Consider the following 18,864-nt stretch of genomic DNA (forward strand, 5'->3'; position numbering starts at 1 on the left):
ATCAGAAAAGAGCAGGCCGACTCTTGCACAGACATCTTCTGTTCCTGTTTGATTCCACTTCTGCATTTTCTCTAGGATTGCACCGAGTGACAGTTTGAGCCTGAGCTGATGAAGAAACGTTTGGGTTTTAATGAAGCCGTTTACATCAGACCTGAAGGTTTCCTTCCTCCTGTTTAGGATAGCTCCTTTCTACATCTTTCTGTCTTTGCTCTGAGGAATAGACCTCTCTCTGTTCATGATTCCAGGCATCTCTGCTGCTGATGACAGCTCTACAAAGTGGAGTCATGTTTCGCGTGTGGCTCCCACGGGCATGAGGGATCGGTGCTCTGCCTGGTCGTGTCAGGTTCCTCTTAAAGAGAAATGTCACTCTTCTTCACTCCGCGTGTGGGAGAGCATTTCCTCCTGATGAAATCAGTTTGATCTGACTGTATGTCTGCAGTAGTCATGTGCTGTCAGCTGACCCAGTGGCACTTTGTGTTGCGACCTTCAGATGTTTAGGACTCATGCAACAAACCACATATTTGGACTCTGTTTGCCGTTGAATACTTAAAATGCTGATGAATGAATTAATGATTTTATTTGTCCCTTAAAGGGACAGGCCAGACTTGAAAGAATGGTGTCTGAAATATTTCTGAAAAACAACATTTTACCTGTTGTAGAAAACTCTCGGAGCAAATTTTTAGTTCAATTTTGATTTAGAGCTGCTAAACTTGCTGTTTGATGATGCACACGCGTTTTAAAATGGCTGCCACGTGTAACTTGCTTTGATTTGAAGCGTCGTTTGTGCACCTCCCCTGAAATCAACGTGACGCACCCGAACGCAGCAATATACATGTAACCAGTAGCTGGAGTTGACAAAACAAGCAAGACCATCATACCATCTGTGATTCTGCTGCTGTTCGTCTTTTTGCCGTGATCTCAAAATGAAACGGTTACTGATCTCTTCCATTGGCGCCATGTTTGTTTTGGTTGTTTGCCGCAAACCTGGCTCTCTATCTGGTCTGAGTACTCGACTGCACCTCCTGGCGGACTCCTTCAGTATTACATGCAGTGCAGTGCCATGCAGCAGGGAGCATGTGAACAAAGACACAGTGATGACGGGTGATGGAATGCAAATAGAAGGTTCTACGATCTCCGAGCTTTTGTAGATTGTCACCAAATTATAATCCTCTATCCTCAGATTGCACGGCCCTAATGCAGTCTGCTGCTTGCGCCAAGCAAGGATGAAAAAGCAAGTATATTCTAGCCCTTAGTTCAGTTCTGGTTTGACTGACAAGCTAACGGCTAGTCTGAGCAGATCTAGCACTAAGTTGGAAAAATGCTTTCACTAAACAACTCCAATCTCTTGTGAAGGGATAATCCAGCTTGGTCATGGCAGTGCGGGACTAACGCTGGCTTTTCAACACAGTCATAACTAATCTCTGTTTCTCTGAACTGAGGTTATTCAAAGAGCTATTTAGGATAAGTATGAAATTAGTACGACAATGGCAGAGGGAGTTAAGTACCTGCCCCATAACCGGAGGGTTGCAGGTTCGAGCCCCGTCTGTTGCAGTTGTTGTTTCCTTGGGCAAGACACTTAACCCACATTGCTTGCTCCTCATGGTGGTGGTGGGAGGGTGGGTGGGTGGGGGGTGGGGGTGGGGGTGGTGGGGTGTTGTGTCTGTGCTCAGCAGCCTCGCCTCTGTCACTGAGTCCCAGGGCAGCTGTGGCTACATTGTAGCTCATCGTGTGGATGATTGTTATGAAGCATCTTGGGGGATTGTAGAACCCTAGATGGCGCTATACAAGTACAGGTCATTTACCATAGTTCACTTTAATGAAGACACAAAAATAGGTCCATATGCAAAGTTTTAAAAGAAATTAAGTGAAAAAGCAAAAGTGTTAAAAGCTAACGTAAGCTTTTATTAGTTATGTTAGTTCATCAGAAGTATTAAACTATCAAACTAACATGGAAATGTGAAACATTTTAGCTAGTAGCAAAGCAGTTAATATGCTAAGGAAAAGAACATGTTTTTGTTTCTTGCACTTTTTAGAAATATGAAAAAAAAATGACGCTATTTAAATTTGGGATTCTTTGACAACTAATGCCACTTCTGTTTTGTCTTCTGATAACCAGAGATCCGTAATCAGCTGGTGGAGCAGTTCAAATGCCTGGAGCAGCATTCCGAGTCTCGTATCCAGCTGCTGCAGGACCTGCAGGAGTTCTTCAGACGCAAAGCTGAAATTGAACTGGAATACTCCCGCAGCTTGGAGAAACTGGCTGAGAGGTTCTCCTCCAAGATCCGCAGCTCCAGAGAACACCAACAGTTTAAGTAAGTTCCTCTTCCTGCAGACCAAAGGCTCACTGAGGCTGATTGGTTTTTCACACCTAGTAGAACAAAAATCATAGACTTATTTCTGAAAACACATTTCTCACCCTACTGGTTGAAAGCAGCATTACAACTGCCGTAAACGAGCTTACTGCAGCCTGCTGTAGCTACCGCTAACAACGAGCTAATGCTAACATGAGCCAACCAATACTAAAATACACCACCAAGTAAAAAGATCCACACATTGGGACTAAAAAATATTACCAGTAGCAACAAAGCCAGGTCACCACTATGGATGGGTACCTCATTCGGTACTTTTTAAGGCACAGACCAAATTCCGTAGTAGCGACCAAGGACCGATTCACGTGATATGAAACGATGCCTTGTTTCGGTTCCTTTTGCCAATTACATACTATCATTCAGTAACTGATTCCCCAAGATAGACAGCAGCACATGCACAAAGCGTTATGTCTTCAGTCGCTGCGGGCTAGATGCAAACAGAGCAAGCAGCATGGTAGACAGAACGTGCTCTAAAGTTTGGGTCTTCACTAAATGTGAAGGGTGATGGGTGACGATGACAACATTGACAACGTGTGAAGTGAGTCATCGTCATCTTACTCTGCTCCAGCAGGTAAATAAAATGTTGAAGATAACGTTAGCTTGAGTTTTTAGCTTTGAGCTAATGTTGCGTTCGCTTTCTCCTTGGTACTCGAAAATTCCAACTTCTGAGGAGGCAGAGACAAAGCGCTCTAAAGTTTGGCTTCACTTCACTAAATGCGATGGGTGACTGAGGTGATTCTGATGTTGACGTTCTAAATAAGCTATCATCGTCTTAATTCGCTCCAGCAGGTAAATAAACTGTTTAAGATAATGTTTGATTTATAATTTAGCTCCCGTTGCTAGCAGCTAATGATGCTTTTGCTTTCTCCTCGGTACTCAGAAATTCCAACTTCAGAGTAGGAAAAATCAACTGTTTGAAAATGAATGGCCAAAGGAACGAAGATCACTGCAGAAATGTTTGCTCAGTTTAATTTACAGTTCATAAATCTACAAGGACCCACCCATCACAGAGTTTGTCCAACGTTTTGTGCAACGTTTTCGCATCTTTAAATCATTTACTTTGAATTATCCATTTAAACCACCTTCTTTGGTCAGAATATGGCACTAGCAACTTCAGAGTGCCGGTCCGGTCCCTGTTGGACTTACCTGCATACCTGGCACTGTAGCCTGTTTCCTGCATGTTTTAGATCATGAACACAGCTGATTTGTTTGATTTATTGATGAACTACTCCTGTAGAAACTAAGGAAGGCTGGGGAGACATTCCAACTGTTGGATTAAGATGCTGAAAAGACAAACGCACAGCGAGCAAAGGAGTTTCACTTTTGGTTCTACTAAACCAGGGGTGTCAAACTCAAACTCACAAGGGGCCGAAATGAAACTCTGGGACGGAGTCGAGGGCCAAACTTAATATTTTTTGAAAAAGTGACGGCAAATTTGCACATTTTCTTTATCAACATATATGCAATTTTGAACCTTTAAATTTGGAAACAAACTTATTTCTGCATTAACACTGAATGTGGAATAACCAAATTACACACGAGCAAGTCAGTTACAAATAAAACACATCAGTGGTATTCGTTACTTGTGGTATATTCAGCATTTTTAAAATCTATTCAGGATTTATGTTTTCTTGTTTATTCATTTTTCTTATTTTTTATTCTCCTTTTTTCTCCTGTAATAAGTGTCATCGCTGCTGTGACGTCTAGCTTTCCCCACTGAGGAACAATAAAGGGATTTTCTATTCTATTCATCTATCTGCAACCTTTCCACTTCCTGTTTACTGTAGGTTAAATCTTTTCTCACGGGCCAACAACAAAATAAAAATATAATTTTATCTTAAATGAAAATGCAACATCTCACCTGTTAACTTTCATGTTTTGGAGCAGAAAAAGAGCAGAAAACCAACATATTTAAAGCTCAGTTTGCTCCACTGGTTTACTGTGATGCTCACCTGTTCCAGCCAGATACCTGCATCATGGGGTTGATCTGAGCTGAGGAGGAGACTCCTGTTGTTTTGTTCATCTTCATCATAATAATGACAACATTAGATGACAACAGGTGCTCACATAGGTTTGTGCTGCTGAACATGTCTGAGCAGCTTGACCACGTTGTTGTGTGTCGGGGAGGAAACACAACCACAGAGTCATGCTGGTTTGAGCGTGTCGCTGTTCGCTGGAGTTATATCAGCTCTGTCTGGAAGTTAGTTTGAAAACTTTCTCTTTCAGTCGTGAACACATTACTGAGCAGCTAGAATCTCCGTTTCTGGTCTTCAACGTCAGAAAACAGCTGAGTGAACTCGGCGCTGAGTGAGAGGAGTGTAGTTTGTCCGAGACAGCGGAGCTGCACACACCCAACTACCTCTGACTGCCTCGGCGCTGAAAAAACACAAAGGAGGGGGCGCGTCGGCTCCGAGCTGGTGCCGCAAAGCATCATGGGAGTTGTAGTCTTTGCGGTAAAATCGGCCAGCGGGCTAGTTTTAATATATTTTTGATATTTATCTCGCGGGCCACATAAAAATGCTCCGCGGGCCACATCTGGCCCGCGGGCCTTGACTCTGACATATGTGTACTAAACGGACAATAGGGGCGCTAAAAGCAAGCCCAAACTGCCTACAGCAGTTTCTGGTCAGCAGAGTGCTGTCTAGTGTGAAGTTTTATCTATTTTAACCAATTTTTTGTCCCTGCTTTGTTGAGGTACCTGGAATGGCTGAGTCGGGCCAGCGTCGCAACTGTGGTTTCTGATTGGCTAAGGGTGGAGTAACTGGTTGTTCCGGAGTTTTCTGTCTTCTGCTTCACTGTCTGCAACCATTTCCTGGTTCAGGGTCCAACAAAAAGCCATAAAACTGAACAGAATGTCCAGCAATACCACCTTTTCTCTGCTGAGCTGTGTTTCTGTGGAGCAAACAGGGTACCTTACATTGTTTACTGATCACTGCATGCTGTTTTTGTGTGGAGTAAAGATGGCATTCACTCAGATGAGCTGAATTAACCCACGCTTACAGAGCTGTTTCAGGCTGAGTGGTGCTGTTATGGATTTTATCAGTATGTTTACCAATAACCCGTTTCCTGATCGAAGAGATGAGGAGAGACACATTAAGCAACAAGTCAACCAGTTATAACTGTGGCATATGCTCGAGGCAAAATGCCCCGAACATCTGGTCACAGACTTTATTTGAAACAAAAAGATAAGAAACAAATAGGAGTGAGAGAGAGAGATTGTCTGTGTGTGTGTGTGTGTGTGTGTGTGTGTGTGTGGGGGGGGGGGGGGGGGTGGCAGTGTGTGGGTGTGTCTGAGTGTGAGAATGCTTCAGGACATTTGTTAACAGGATTAAGCAATGAAATATAAAATTTCCACAACATAATCCTTCCTGTTTATCCGAATAGGATAACCAAACAAAAAGAAAACAACAAAACAAAGAACAAATAAGTAAAATAATAAGTAAAACAATATGAAATTCTACCCACTTCCATAACTTGTCACCATTACCTATGAATCATGACTCAAGGGACAGGGAAGGGGTAAAACCAGGAAAGGTGATCATCTCGGTAGTCATAAGGACCAGTAGGGTACAAATCAAGCAACTCGAGACAAAAATGATAAGCATCTAACAAGAAAAATAATAATACTCTATGATGAGGTAGGAAAGGTTCAGAATCAGCACGATGAAGTGAGAACACAGCATGAGGTGCTGCATTCGTTTGTCCATCACGGATCGTAATCTAAATCCTGATAACTTCGTCCAAAGAATCATTCCATACAAGCGTAATACAAAAATCAGTAAAATAATAAAGAACAAATAAAATAATAAAACAAGATGACATCAACAGCATTTAACAGAAATACAATTAATCTGTTAAATCAACTATTATAAACGTAAGGAGAGCTATATCATACAAATTCAATCTAAATAAATCCATTATCACGGATTAGTATCATCAGCACCAAGCGTCGTCACCTCTCTGATGGTCTGGAGGTCAAAGGTTAAGAGGCTGAGCTTTGCCTCTCCAGGCTTTGTTTGTTTGAACAGAGGAATGGAGGCTCTGCTGTGAAGTTGAGGACAAGTGGATGAGCTAGTATTTTAGATCTGACGCTGCTGTGACCCGTGTGTCTGTGCAGCATGAAGCACTGGAGTTTTCTCTGAAAAACGACATGCAGAGCAACAATGCAGCATGTTGGAGTACCGCTTGATGAAAGAGGCAAGGTAATTTTTAACACCAAAGCCAACAGGAAGTGCCTCTCCGGTCTTTATTGATGAGTGTCAGGGAGGCAGCATGGAGGGGATTAAAAGCCTTCGCAGAGTCAAGTCCTTTTCCGATAAATACACACTTCCTTCTGGAAATCCGTGTTCAGACACATCAGAGGCTTAGATGGTGGCATCCAGTACATAACTACAGCTCTGGTGCTCATTTAGGGGTGTGTACATCATAGACATGGCTTTATCCTCGAGTCCAAGGATTAATGCAGCGTTTTGCTGCCACCGCTCCTTCCTTGTCTCTTCATTTTCTTTCCTACGTTTGTGATTCATCATCAAAATGTTCCTCAGAGTCTTTAAGATGGTACTGACTGAATGCATCTGCCTCCCAAAAAACATAATTGAAATAAATGCGAAAGAAAAAAAAATCTCTAATTGTCGACAAGACTTTGGTTGTTTAGAGCTCCTCGTTTGTCTTTTTCTGCATGCCGATGATATCCTGTTTGTAAATTTTTGCCACTTGGAGTTGTAGCGTTATGGATTTATGCTCTTTTATGAAAGAGAAACCATGCTACGTATTAATTTGGAATATTAATTTTAATAAATCAATAACCAAATTTTATATTGTTCAGAAGACTCAAAGGTTGTTTTCATCCATAAACTGCCGATAATATCTGAGTGTCTGTGTTTCAGTTCAATGAGGAAACCAGTTTGACGTTTAAAAGTTTTAATTCTTCAAATTAAACTAATGATTTTGAAAATTGACAAACAGGAAATACAATCAACATTAGTAACTTTGTGGGACAATCTCTTTAACAGTTGATATGCTGTTCTGGCTCAAATAGACCTTCTGATGAATTTATGAAGATTGAGAATGTTGTGATGGTGAGAGTGATATGAATGCGTGTGTGCATCTGATTTTGCTTCAGGAAGAAACAGGTGTCTGAGTGAAAAGTGATGGTTTGAATAAACTTAGGTTTAGTGGAAAAGATGCATCAAAACGCTATCTGTCGTGTTTTGCCTCACCGAAAATCGGACCCTCTGTTGGACCCGGGACGTCACCTTAGGATGTTTCATCCAGGGCACCTTGGCTGGCAAAGAAGACAAAGATGCGCTGCGAACCGGTCCAGAGTTGTCCTCGGTACACGTTGATGGTAAAGCGTTTTGTCGACGCGCTTTCTTAAGTTAATTCACTCAGAAATCAAAAGACTCGGTAATGAGTCTTCGTTAGAAGTCGCGATTCAGCTATTCTGCCTGGCTTGGCAGAAACAGCGTGAAAGGGGGGAAGAACGAGCCAACAGGCTCTGCCCCCCCTTTGGTTTTCAGGTCTGTTCTCTCTCGTTGTCCAACACGAACTGAATCAAAAGACTGAAAACTTACCAAAAACCTTTCTCTTCTCAAAGCAAACGTGCGTCATCAAATGTGTCTGGAGTTTACTGTGAGCAGGTGTGTGTGGATGTGTGTGAATGTTTGTGCTTGAGTGTGTGTGAAGGTCAGTAACAAACATTCTCAACATTATTTAAGAATGGATTCATTAAACCATTATAATTACCCCAAAGCTAAATAGTCATTCATTTGATTAATCACATTTATAATGAGCAAAATGATAATGGTTACTTTAACATTAAAATCAAGAAAAAGAAGTTTAAACTTTATGTTTTGACTTGGTCTGGGTACAACTCATGTAAACACATCTTCTGGTAGACTGCAGGTGGCAGATGTTATGGTTTCCTCCCAGACTCGCTGGCGTTCAGGTCTTAATCTGTGGGTGAAAGTTCTCAGCGACCCAGCTTTGACACAGCTGAGTCCAACACCACCTTTGTGATAGAAAACCCATATTTCCTCACGTTACAGAGTCATCCGATAACAGTCACTTGCCTGGAGACTGACTGATCTTCAGGTTTTTATAAAGAAGTGGAAGGAAATTAGAGGTGGAGGAATTACTTTTACAGCGTCCGTTGTGTTTGATATTCATCAGTGATACAGCAAAGGTTCTGTCTGGGTGCCATAAAGTAAGCCCAAAAGCTACAATTAGTACACGTTGCTTGCAGCTCCCAGAGATGGTGCTGGTCCAGTTCTCAGGCCTGTGACCCCTCTGCTCCGGATTCCTGTGAAATGAGAGTGTCTGTGTCGTCTCTTATTCTCTCCTAGGCTTTAGTCCTGAACTTTTAAAATTGGTGCCCTTTAAAACTGCTTCACATGGAAAGGTTTTAAAATAGTTTGGATTGCCAAAAAATCCTGGATTTAACAGTTGTGGTCTTTCGTTGTGTGGTGTGCAGCAACACAACACACGCTACACACACCAGTTCCACACACAACCGTTTTCCATTCAGATGGGAAATATTGCATCCCAGTAAGTAATTCCTGATTGTGATGTCACAAATGGGGACTTTTTTAAACGGCTGATTTTAGGCACATAATTCCTGAAACCTAACACTGACAGAAAACAGATGGAAGGTTTATTTTTGTGTTTAAAGTGATTATAGATGCAGTAGAGACCCACACGGCAGCACAAAAGGATGTAAAAGGTGAATTTTGCATAATTTGTCCCCTTTAAAGTCCTATTCCTTATAGGTATGCATGTCATACACCTCCTTTTATGTCACTGCCTTTCTCCCTTTGAAAAATGGAGTCATGGGGATTTTGGTAAAACTTCGAATATTAAGAAAAGAGGCGAGCAGGTGGGACTGGGAGCTTATCTTTTGTAAGATCTTGTGTGATCTATTAGGAGTTACCTCCTACCACACCGAGTACTCCAGCACTATTCTACAGTGTTGATTTTATTTTCCTGTGAACATCTTTTAACATACTTCGTGCTTTTCAGGGTCTCAGGTGAAACAAGTCCTTGTCAGCAAATCTAAAAATGACAAATGGCTGTTTAATAATGGAAGTGTTGCCCAACTCTGGTCCGCTTACACCAATTGTTCTGCAAGAAAAGCAGCTCTTTTATAGTTGGGAGCTTAGGTTCGCCATCGCTTCAAACGATCAGCGGCGGGGTCAGAGGTTTATTTCATGGGAAGTGTGCGGGGCCTGAAGAGAAACCTGAGGAGGATAAACTAGGCTGCTGAAGAAGGAGCGGCTGGGGTGAGATGGAGCATTTCTCTGACCACTTATAGAAATTTGCAGAGTGCAGAGGTCCTTACAGGACGTGCTCATGTAGCGTGTGGTGGGTCTGACATCTAAACTCTGCTTTGGGATTTCTGATAAATACATAATAATTGTGAGTTTTCTTTCCTAAACGTAAAGCACAGAGATGAGAAGTGGCATCGATTCCGCTCTGAAGAGGCTGCTTTTGTCTGATTAAAGCGTGTTCTGTGCGGAATAGTAATGAAAGCTCTCTGGTGTAGCTGCATGTCAGCTTCATTAGATGTGATTATGGAGGCTCTCTGAAGAGGATGTCTTTCATGCTGCTGCTGCTCATCCTTTCCTGTTCTTCACATGTGAAACCCAATTCCTCCACTCCGATTCCCCACCCCCAACCTTTAAACCTAAATAATGTTCAGGAAAGGTTTGAAGCAGATGTCTGTCTTAATCTACACGAATGCGCCCTGGTGTTTTGGTTTAAAAGGTACATATGGTTTTAAATGAAATTAGCATGATTGAAACTGTCTTGTTTTTAGACATTTAGTCTTATTTTTAGTCGACCAGAATAGAATGTTAGATTAATTCACTAGAATTCCAGCCAACCAACATTCGCTTACCCCGTTGGCAGATAAAAAAACCCTAAAAAACATGAATATTTGATGATATTTACCACCCCTCCCCACGAGGATGGGTCAGATACGGAGATGTAATTTCAGCAATGTGTGATGAAGACACACTGCTGCTTACCTTTAACCCTCCCGCTGTCCTAATGTGTGACCCCACGAGGAAAGTTGACCACTGAGCAGGATTGATGGTTTTACCTTTGAGGTCCACGTGGCAGGGGTGAGGTGGTGCTCACTCCTCACCCCTGCCACAATTTCCATGCAGCAGATAAGTTACAGTGTTTGTCTGGAGGAAATCTGCTGCTTATTCATTTGAAGCTACTAATAAAAAAATAGCAGCTTTAGAAAAAGAGCAGAACATTTAGCAGAACTGGTGCAGTTTCCTTCAGAAGACTTTTTATAGAAATTAATTCAAAACAATGGCTTACTTGATGCCTGAGGCGACCTTTTGACCTGATGGAGGTTTCAGCGCTCCTGTATCCATGTGGTGATTACAGGAAGGACCAGCACCTGCTATCATCGGTAAACTGCTGGTATCTGTTGCTGAACCAGACGAGACGTGAGAGTCGAGACCACGCCACCCTCGGTGACATCTACACCAACAACGTTATTGTCCGTTTGACTCAGATCAGTGAGGATGTCATTCGCCTGTTCAAGAAGGTCAGTGAAACTATCATCTGTGCACTTCCTTTGCTGCTGGTTTCTCCTCAAAGGTAGCCAATGTGTCTCAGAGCAGACTAAAACTTTGTAGGTTTTATAAAAACGACGACCTTATTGTAAACCAGCATAGGAGGTCTCTTAACTCCGGTCAGTCTTGTGTTTAATAAACTCTCTTGGAACAGTATTACAGTACTATTGGGCTCAGGAAGGCGTGTCCTGTGACTGCATTACATTTGGGACATTTTAAGGGTTTCAAATATATTTTTGATCTTAAACTTGTAGATTAAAGGTGCAACAAACACGTATTCTGTCACTAGTTACATAGTGGCTCAAACAACAGCGCGTCACCTCAGGTTGTTTGTAATGCTGATTATAAAATTAGAAAATCACGACAAATTTGATTTATTTCAGTAATCCCATTCAAAAAGTGAAACTTTCATATTAGACTCATTCATTACACACAGACTGATATATTTAAAATGTTTATTTCTTTAATTTTGATGATTATAACTGTCAACTAATGAAAATCCCAAACTCAGCATCTCAGAATATTAGAATATTGTGAAAAGGTTTAAAACTGAAGACCCCTGGTGCCACACTAATCAGCTAATTCGCAAGAGGGCAGGAAACTACCAGGCTGTAGTAATCATCCAGCATCGAGGAGTCATCCTCTTTTTGTAGCCAGACCCGCTGATTGCAAATCAGCTGCAGCTGGAGCCTCCCTCTCCTGAAACACACAACTCAAAGATGGGAAAATGAGAGGAGCACTCACCCCGGCACATGACACAACCCCACCCTGAGCATTCTAACCGAGCCGATCAGCGCCGAGTAGCATACGTCACACACCATAACGCCGAGTTTGTCGAACATGTTGACTGAAGCGGAGTTCGCTGTGGCTCTTTCCTTAGTTCTAAATGACTTGAAAATGTCTTTAAAACCTCAACTAGTAGAAGCGCTAAAAGCCTTTATTCTAAAAAAGAATAGATTATTGCGCTGTCGCCAGACCCCGTTTTTGACTACAGCTAAAAATACGACAGCGTCGCGGACGTCACACACAGCGATGCTGTAGTTTCTCATAAACATCTCATAAACAACGAAGACAGCGGCGAAGATCGCTGCGGCTCTTTCCTCTGTTCTAAATGACCTTAATGTCTTTAAAACCACAAGTAGAAGCGCTAAAAGCCTTTCTTCTAAAAAAATAAAAGATGTCCGCGCCGTTGCCAGTTGCCAGCGTCTACAGCGTTGAGCGGTACAGTCGGCATTTCCGTCTTTTTTCTGATTGGTTATTTTTGAGCTGCCTAGTCCCGCCCCTCAAGTGCCTCTCTGCCTGTGAGTTACCAGACTCTCAGAGGACGAGTCTGGCAGGCCAGGCTATGGATTTTCTGCATTCCTGTGTGACGTACGCAGATGAAGATCGGCTTTAGAGCTGGGATGTTTGTTCTCATGGTGCGGGGGCTCGTTCCGACGCCCACACAGTAAAAAAAATGCAGTGAATGAGTTAATTCAGAGACAGCTTGGCTCGGGGACGGATGACACAAGGCTCAACCCCGTCTTAATTTCTTGTCGCCCCAGAACAATACATCTCATCCAAAGGTTCCTACCTCAGTATTTCCTACACTACAGTATATCTACATTTCAAAATCAAATTTTCCTTTTTGCAGGGTTTTTTTTTTTTTTTTTGGCCTTTTCTGGTCTCTGCAGCATTACGGTTAGTAGGGCAGTAGTCTGCAAACTTCCAGCTAAAGACCTGGTCCAAATTGGCTGTGATTTTAAAATGTTCTATTATTAAATGCCCTTTAAAGTTTTGATCAGGTTGTAGAAAAACAAACAGGTTGTGCATTAGTGATGAATATAGGGAGCTATGTAGTGAACATAGAGGTTCTGCTCACATTTATATGTACTACACTCTTCAGCAGCAGAAGAGTTTTCTCGTTTGTGTCTCCAAACAAAAACAGTTGTTGTGCACGGTTAATGCATTCTGGACAATCTCTACTGGAAGCTCTGCTAAAATGGGAAGTTATATTTTATTAGTGATATTTCTCAGTAAATGTTTTAACACCCCATCCAGAATGTTTCTGTCATATTTCATTTGCAGGTATTGAACTGTACACTTCCAGGTTTTAACCTCATTGTAACAAATCGCTTTTAAACATGGCCACCCTTGTGTGAGGCTTACACCTCGTACTGTTGGCTTTGGAGCAAAAACTGAAAGACCGTGTGACACACAGACCGTGTCTGACGTTAATAAGCTCTCCTGGCTGTTGCATGGTCTACAGAGCATTTAATGTAGAACGCCCACCCCTCCTTCTCCAGCCCTGGGCTCTCTCTCTCTCTCTCTCTCTCTCTCTCTCTCTCTCTCTCTCTCTCTCTCTCTCTCTCTCTCTCTCTCTCTCTCTCTCTCTCTCTCTCTCATGGTCTACAGAGCATTTAATGTAGAACGCCCACCCCTCCTTCTCCAGCCCTGGGCTCGCTCTCTCTCTCTCTCTCTCTCTCTCTCTCTCTCTCTCTCTCTCTCTCTCTCTCTCTCTCTCTCTCTCTCTCTCTCTCTCTCTCTCTCTCTCTCTCTCTCTCTCTCTCTCTCTCTCTCTCTCTCTCTCTCTCTCTCTCTCTCTCTCTCTCTCTCTCTCTCTCTCTCTCTCTCTCTCTCTCTCTCTCTCTCTCTCTCTCTCTCTCTCTCTCTCTCTCTCTCTCTCTCTCTCTCTCTCTCTCTCTCTCTCTCTCTCTCTCTCTCTCTCTCTCTCTCTCTCTCTCTCTCTCTCTCTCTCTCTCTCTCTCTCTCTCTCTCTCTCTCTCTCTCTCTCTCTCTCTCTCTCTCTCTCTCTCTCTCCCTCCCTCCCTCCCTCCCTCCCATCCTTCATCCCCTGAGCAACATCTGGGACACAGCCAGGATAACTGAGGTCTTACCCAAACACCGGAGCCCTGTTTCCACCTTGCAGGCTTTCTTGTAGGTGTGCAGCCACCTCCCTCCCTCAGACACCACCAGAGCTTTAGTGGTGACTCTTTCCAGAGGTGGAAGGAGACTAACCCTCCATCCTCCTTGAGCAGGGTGCCCCGGGAGTGCACATTTTTTTTATTTACAAGTATAAGTGTAGGTCCTGCCTTCGACCCAGCTGGCAGACATATGGAAGGCTATGAATAATTAATTAGAGCTGTGAAGCTTTGGTTAAATTCAGAGATATTTACATGAAATGCATGAGCTTTAATTGATCATTGGACAAAAAAAACAAAAAAAAAAAAACAGAAAAATGTTGGGAAGACTGCTCCACCTGTCTTGTGCAGGTGTATGACAATATAGCCCCGGATGTGAATCTCATCATGCAGCAAAAAGCGTTAATCAGAGTTTAGGTCCTGTGTTTAAATCAGCAAGAGGGGAAACTAAACCCACTGATGGTGCATGCATGCATGCTATAGCAGGTGTAACTGTAAATCATGCATCATCCGTTTCAGTTTTACTTGATTTTAGGATTGTAAAGACAAAAATGGATTGACAAGAGCGCGGCGAGCAATCGAGATTCTTTGAAACAGGCATCACCCTGTAACAATAGGAACCTTCTGGTGTGTTGCATCATAAGATGCGAACCCTCCCTGCTCCCTCTGCAGTGCATGATGCAGTCCGTCTCGCCTCAGAGCCACTGATGCATACAGATGCTGCTCACCAGCTGCTGGAGCCCTTTCAGGAGGAATCCTGTGCACAGCTTTCAGCCTCATGCTTGCTTGAGCTAAACCTAAAGTGATATTTCAGATTGGTTCAAGTGTGGGTCTGTGGAAAGGAAATGAAGACTTTCCTGCTGTAGATGAAACAGAGTTTTGTTCAGACTGGATTGTTAAGCCAATGGCTAGTTTGAGCAGTGGCAAGACCAAAGTAGATTACTGCCTAACTTCAGCATATAAATGTCATTGCAATTAGTGCAAACACTATTCTGGGAAACCTTTACGTAATTTATGTCAAACCCATTTATCCTGCAAGATAATATTTGATAAGCACCAGCTCGTGACGAGCAAATACCCTGTGGCCCAGCAGCACCACCGCATCCAGAGGGAAATGGTCAGGCCACAAGGCCATAGGGGTACTTAATGGGTAATTAATAGCAGCTGGGAGTTTTACAGTTCACCTGATTTCCAGCTGTTAGTGGAGGAGCACCTGTCAGAAAGGCAGGTGTTTCCTCCTGCACCTGTTCACTTATATCAGGTCAGGTTACCCATCAGTGTTTCCTTTCAAGTGCACCACAGTTTGTCCACGACGAGGCTGAGAACAGTAAGCCTGACTGAGGCCTAGTCCACACGTAGCTGTTTTTTTTTTTTAAACGAATATCCGCCCCTCCAAAAACTTGCATCCAATCCACCTTGTTTTAAAAGAAACTCTGTCCACACGTACCCGGATAAATACGTTGTTAAGGACGTGCCAGACCTGTAGGCGGCAGTACTTCCCCCGTTCTTAACCTCGTCCTTCGTCTGTGGTCTTCCGCAAGGAGCAGTAATTCCGCTTGCAAAAACAAACAAGCAAAAGGCGCTTGGACAACTGATAAAGCGAGCGCAGCTCTGAGGGCATCCATGCTGTCGGCTAGTGTAAACACAGGTCGCACACGTGATGTCAGCATTTTTTTGTCGCGGAAAGTGACGTTGCGGACCTTAAAACTCCGGTTTTGTCTGTCCACACGCAGACACCCAAAACGGAGAAAACGCAGATCTTCACTTTGGCCGGAGTTTTAAAAAGATCCGTTTTCGTGTGAAAAACTCCGTTTTCATGTGGATGACAGGCCAAAACGTAGAAAAATATCTACGTTTTGGCAGATCCCCGGCTACGTGTGGACAGGGCCTTAGTCAGTAAATGAGTCTTACGCTGACGAGGAAAACGCAGAGTGAACTCTATAACACTTCTGTGTGTTGATTCATAATCATCTTCTTTTTTCTTATTTAACACAGTGAAGAAATTGGACGTTTCTTTACCTTGGGCGCACACGTTTCAGCCGGCAGAAGTTCTGGCTGAAACGTGTCAGCTGTTTGCATCTTCAGCCTCTCTGGACCGCTGTCCTAAAGTCCAGGGTTAGGGTCCACCTCAGAACGCATGAGCTATACCTGGTTAGCATTCATTGTAACGTGTTTGTCATGGTGGAGCCTCAAAACAACAAAAAGAAATTATCTGATGAAGTTAAAAATAAAAAAGAATGCAGACAGCAACATCAGGAGTGTTCTGAATCACAGGAGCTCAGAGACCCGTTTCCTGCATGTTTTAGATCGTGAACACAGCTGATTTGTTTGATTTAGTGATTAATCACTCCTGTAGACACTAATGAAGGCTGAGGAGACATTTCAGCTGTTAGATTAAGGTGTTAAAAATACGAACGCACAGCGAGATGACACATTCTCACGCCTGAAGCGTCGAAAACTGACACTGGGTGACCAAGCATTTGTTTCAGACGCGTCGGGAGCCGACGCGCTGCACCAGAGCATCAGCGCGGTAAAACGGAGATTTCACTGAATTGTGACCTTTAATCTCTTACAGGAAGTTTAGAACGAGAAACTGGGTTAAGGTTAAGCCGGGCGTACACTGTGTGACTTTTTTCACTTTTTTGAGCCGATTTTCCACTCGTGCGCGAATCCACGAGATCGGGGCGAGTTTTGCGCTGAGCGTCGTGTAGTGTACAGGGTGTTACGAGAGGTGATTAACACCACGTGACCAGCTACTGATCAGCATTCGTGAGCTCGCACAAACTTCTGGCGTGTTTGATATTTTGCTCGTCCCTCGTGAGGGTATCGCACTGTTGAAGCGGCGCTGCGAGCAGCTGTGACCCAAAAAGTATCAGAACCGCTCACGGCACATGCGCAATCCTGCATCGACACCGCTCACCCGCTATTTCCCTAATAACACACGCTGTTCGTTTTTGTTTCTACACGTATTTTTACTCACAAAGATTGTCAAGAAAGCGTGTTTGTCGTGTTCATGTCAAATTAAACTGATCACAAAACACAGATTTACTTTCTTTATTTCGTTTTCCTCATCCAACCCCCATAAATCCCTGTGTGTCCTCCTGCAGCACTCCTGAAGGACAACAGGCAAAACAAGACAAAGAAAGTATGACCTGTAAAAACTGCTATTTTTAGCACATTTTTTAGGGCCGACGTGTTGCTACTAGACGTGCAGTGTGAGCACATGACTCGTGAGCTCTGCCCTGCAAGGAAGTTGTACAGTTTGAGCTGCAGCTGAGTGCTACGAGTGAAAAAGTTGCACAGTGTCCGCCCAGCTTTAGGATGGGGGTGAGGGGAAGGTTAAAAAGCAAGAGGTTAGAGGTTAAATATCAGTGAAATGTACGTTTTACCGCGGGCGTCAGAAACTGATGCTCTGGCGCAGCGCGTCGGCTCCCAATGTGTTGGGACTCGTAACGCATGGGAAACCATCACTCGCTGTCGTTTTCCAACACTTCAGGTGTGAGAATGTGAGCGAGGAGATAAGTTTTGCTTTTGGTTTTACTAAACAGCAAAACTGCTGTTTTCCCATTTGGTCAATCCCTGTGACTTATGGAGACACTTTAGACTTTTAATCAACTTTTAGGTTTACTATTTTTAAAGAATAACAAGTTGAAATTCTGGCTTCTGACGTCTAAATTTTACATCCTATAAAAATGACACATTTCTTAATAGTTTTTGGGACTTACGACCTCTGACACACATGGGAAACTTAGAATCTTACTTTTGTGAGGAATAGTTGATCAAGAGGACCAGTTTTAAATCTGGCCCCACAATAAAGTTGGCTTTGCCCCCCCTGGAGCAAAAACTGCTATCTTAGTTGTTTTAAAAGGACAGGAGTCCCAATTAGTTCTGTCTAGCAGTTAGCTTATCAATCCTGTCAGAAATCATTCTGTTTCTTCAAACTGAGGCTGTTCAGAGAGCTACAACATGTATGATTTTATTGTTCCCATGAAAACCCATTGTTTTTGTCTGTCTGTATTGCACTCATGTTCAAAATTGCATCCCAACACGTTGAAGTAGCTTCAGCATGTCTGCAGAAGGGCATTTCCTGCTTGTGTTTATGCATTTCCACGCCTCATCTTTCTGCCTCTGGATCCCCTTCACAAACGGCTCCTTCTCCCTCTCGATGTTTTTGAACATGAGTGCTAAGAAAGTCGGCCTGGGGTGTGGAAAGAATATTAGTTGTGCTTTTATTTGTGCACTAACAAAAAGAACATGTTGGTGAAAGAAATCACAAATGACGAGTGTTACTAATGAAGATTTAAACCTAAGAGTGTTGATCTGCTCACTGAAACAGTATTTGTTGTTTTGTCAGGATGTCGCACGTAGCGTGCTCCACATGTGAACTCCAACACCTTCTCACTTGTGCATGAATGTGATTAAAAGGAAGCTTCTGTCATTGTGAGAACCTGATGCAGCGGTCAAAACTCTAAAAACGTCATCGAAACTAGTTTTGGTTGCCTTGGGTTCACTTCACTTCTTTCTTTATGACATATTTGTTCCTTCAGGTAACTGCTGACAAGCATCCATGTTGATTTTACTCTTTTTTTATTGCCTTTTCTTTGTTTTCAGAGCAAAGAGATTGGGATCCAGATGCACGAGGAGCTGGTGAAGGTGACAAATGAACTCTACACTGTGAGTAATAGACTGCATCTCCTGCAGATTGATCTCTCAAACCTCATCAAAAAGCTTTTTCCTCAATCTGTCTTTCTGACGCACTGTATGTATCAGGTTTTTGTCTGATCATCTTTTGTACTGCCCTTCGTTTTCTGCTTTACTTCTTAAGTGTTAGCTTTGTATCTTGTCTTTCTTTTAAAGAGGTTAAAGGGTTTGGAAAAGGTTTATTTTCATGACTTTTAGAAAAATGAACAAATTCCCACTGAGGAGATTTGTTGATGTTAATCGCTCATTTGGTCTGGATCATTGTCAGTCCATTCATCTGCCCACCTACATCCTGGACCCACAAGT

The 18,864-nt window shown here is 43.0% G+C and overlaps 1 protein-coding gene across 3 annotated transcripts in view; it reads left to right on the forward strand.

Moving 5' to 3' along the window:
• Positions 1-18,864, forward strand: part of srgap3 (SLIT-ROBO Rho GTPase activating protein 3) — an 88,720-nt gene that overhangs the window by 28,989 nt on the left and 40,867 nt on the right. For all 3 annotated transcript variants that reach the window (XM_070549241.1, XM_015959825.3, XM_070549242.1), the window contains exons 2-4: positions 2,117-2,312; positions 10,767-10,929; positions 18,469-18,531. In XM_070549241.1, coding sequence (XP_070405342.1) covers positions 2,117-2,312; positions 10,767-10,929; positions 18,469-18,531 — 422 coding nt within the window. The remainder of the gene's footprint in view (positions 1-2,116; positions 2,313-10,766; positions 10,930-18,468; positions 18,532-18,864) is intronic.

The sequence above is a fragment of the Nothobranchius furzeri genome, chromosome 3, assembly GCF_043380555.1.
Source record: "Nothobranchius furzeri strain GRZ-AD chromosome 3, NfurGRZ-RIMD1, whole genome shotgun sequence".
Classification (NCBI taxonomy): Eukaryota; Metazoa; Chordata; class Actinopteri; order Cyprinodontiformes; family Nothobranchiidae; genus Nothobranchius; species Nothobranchius furzeri.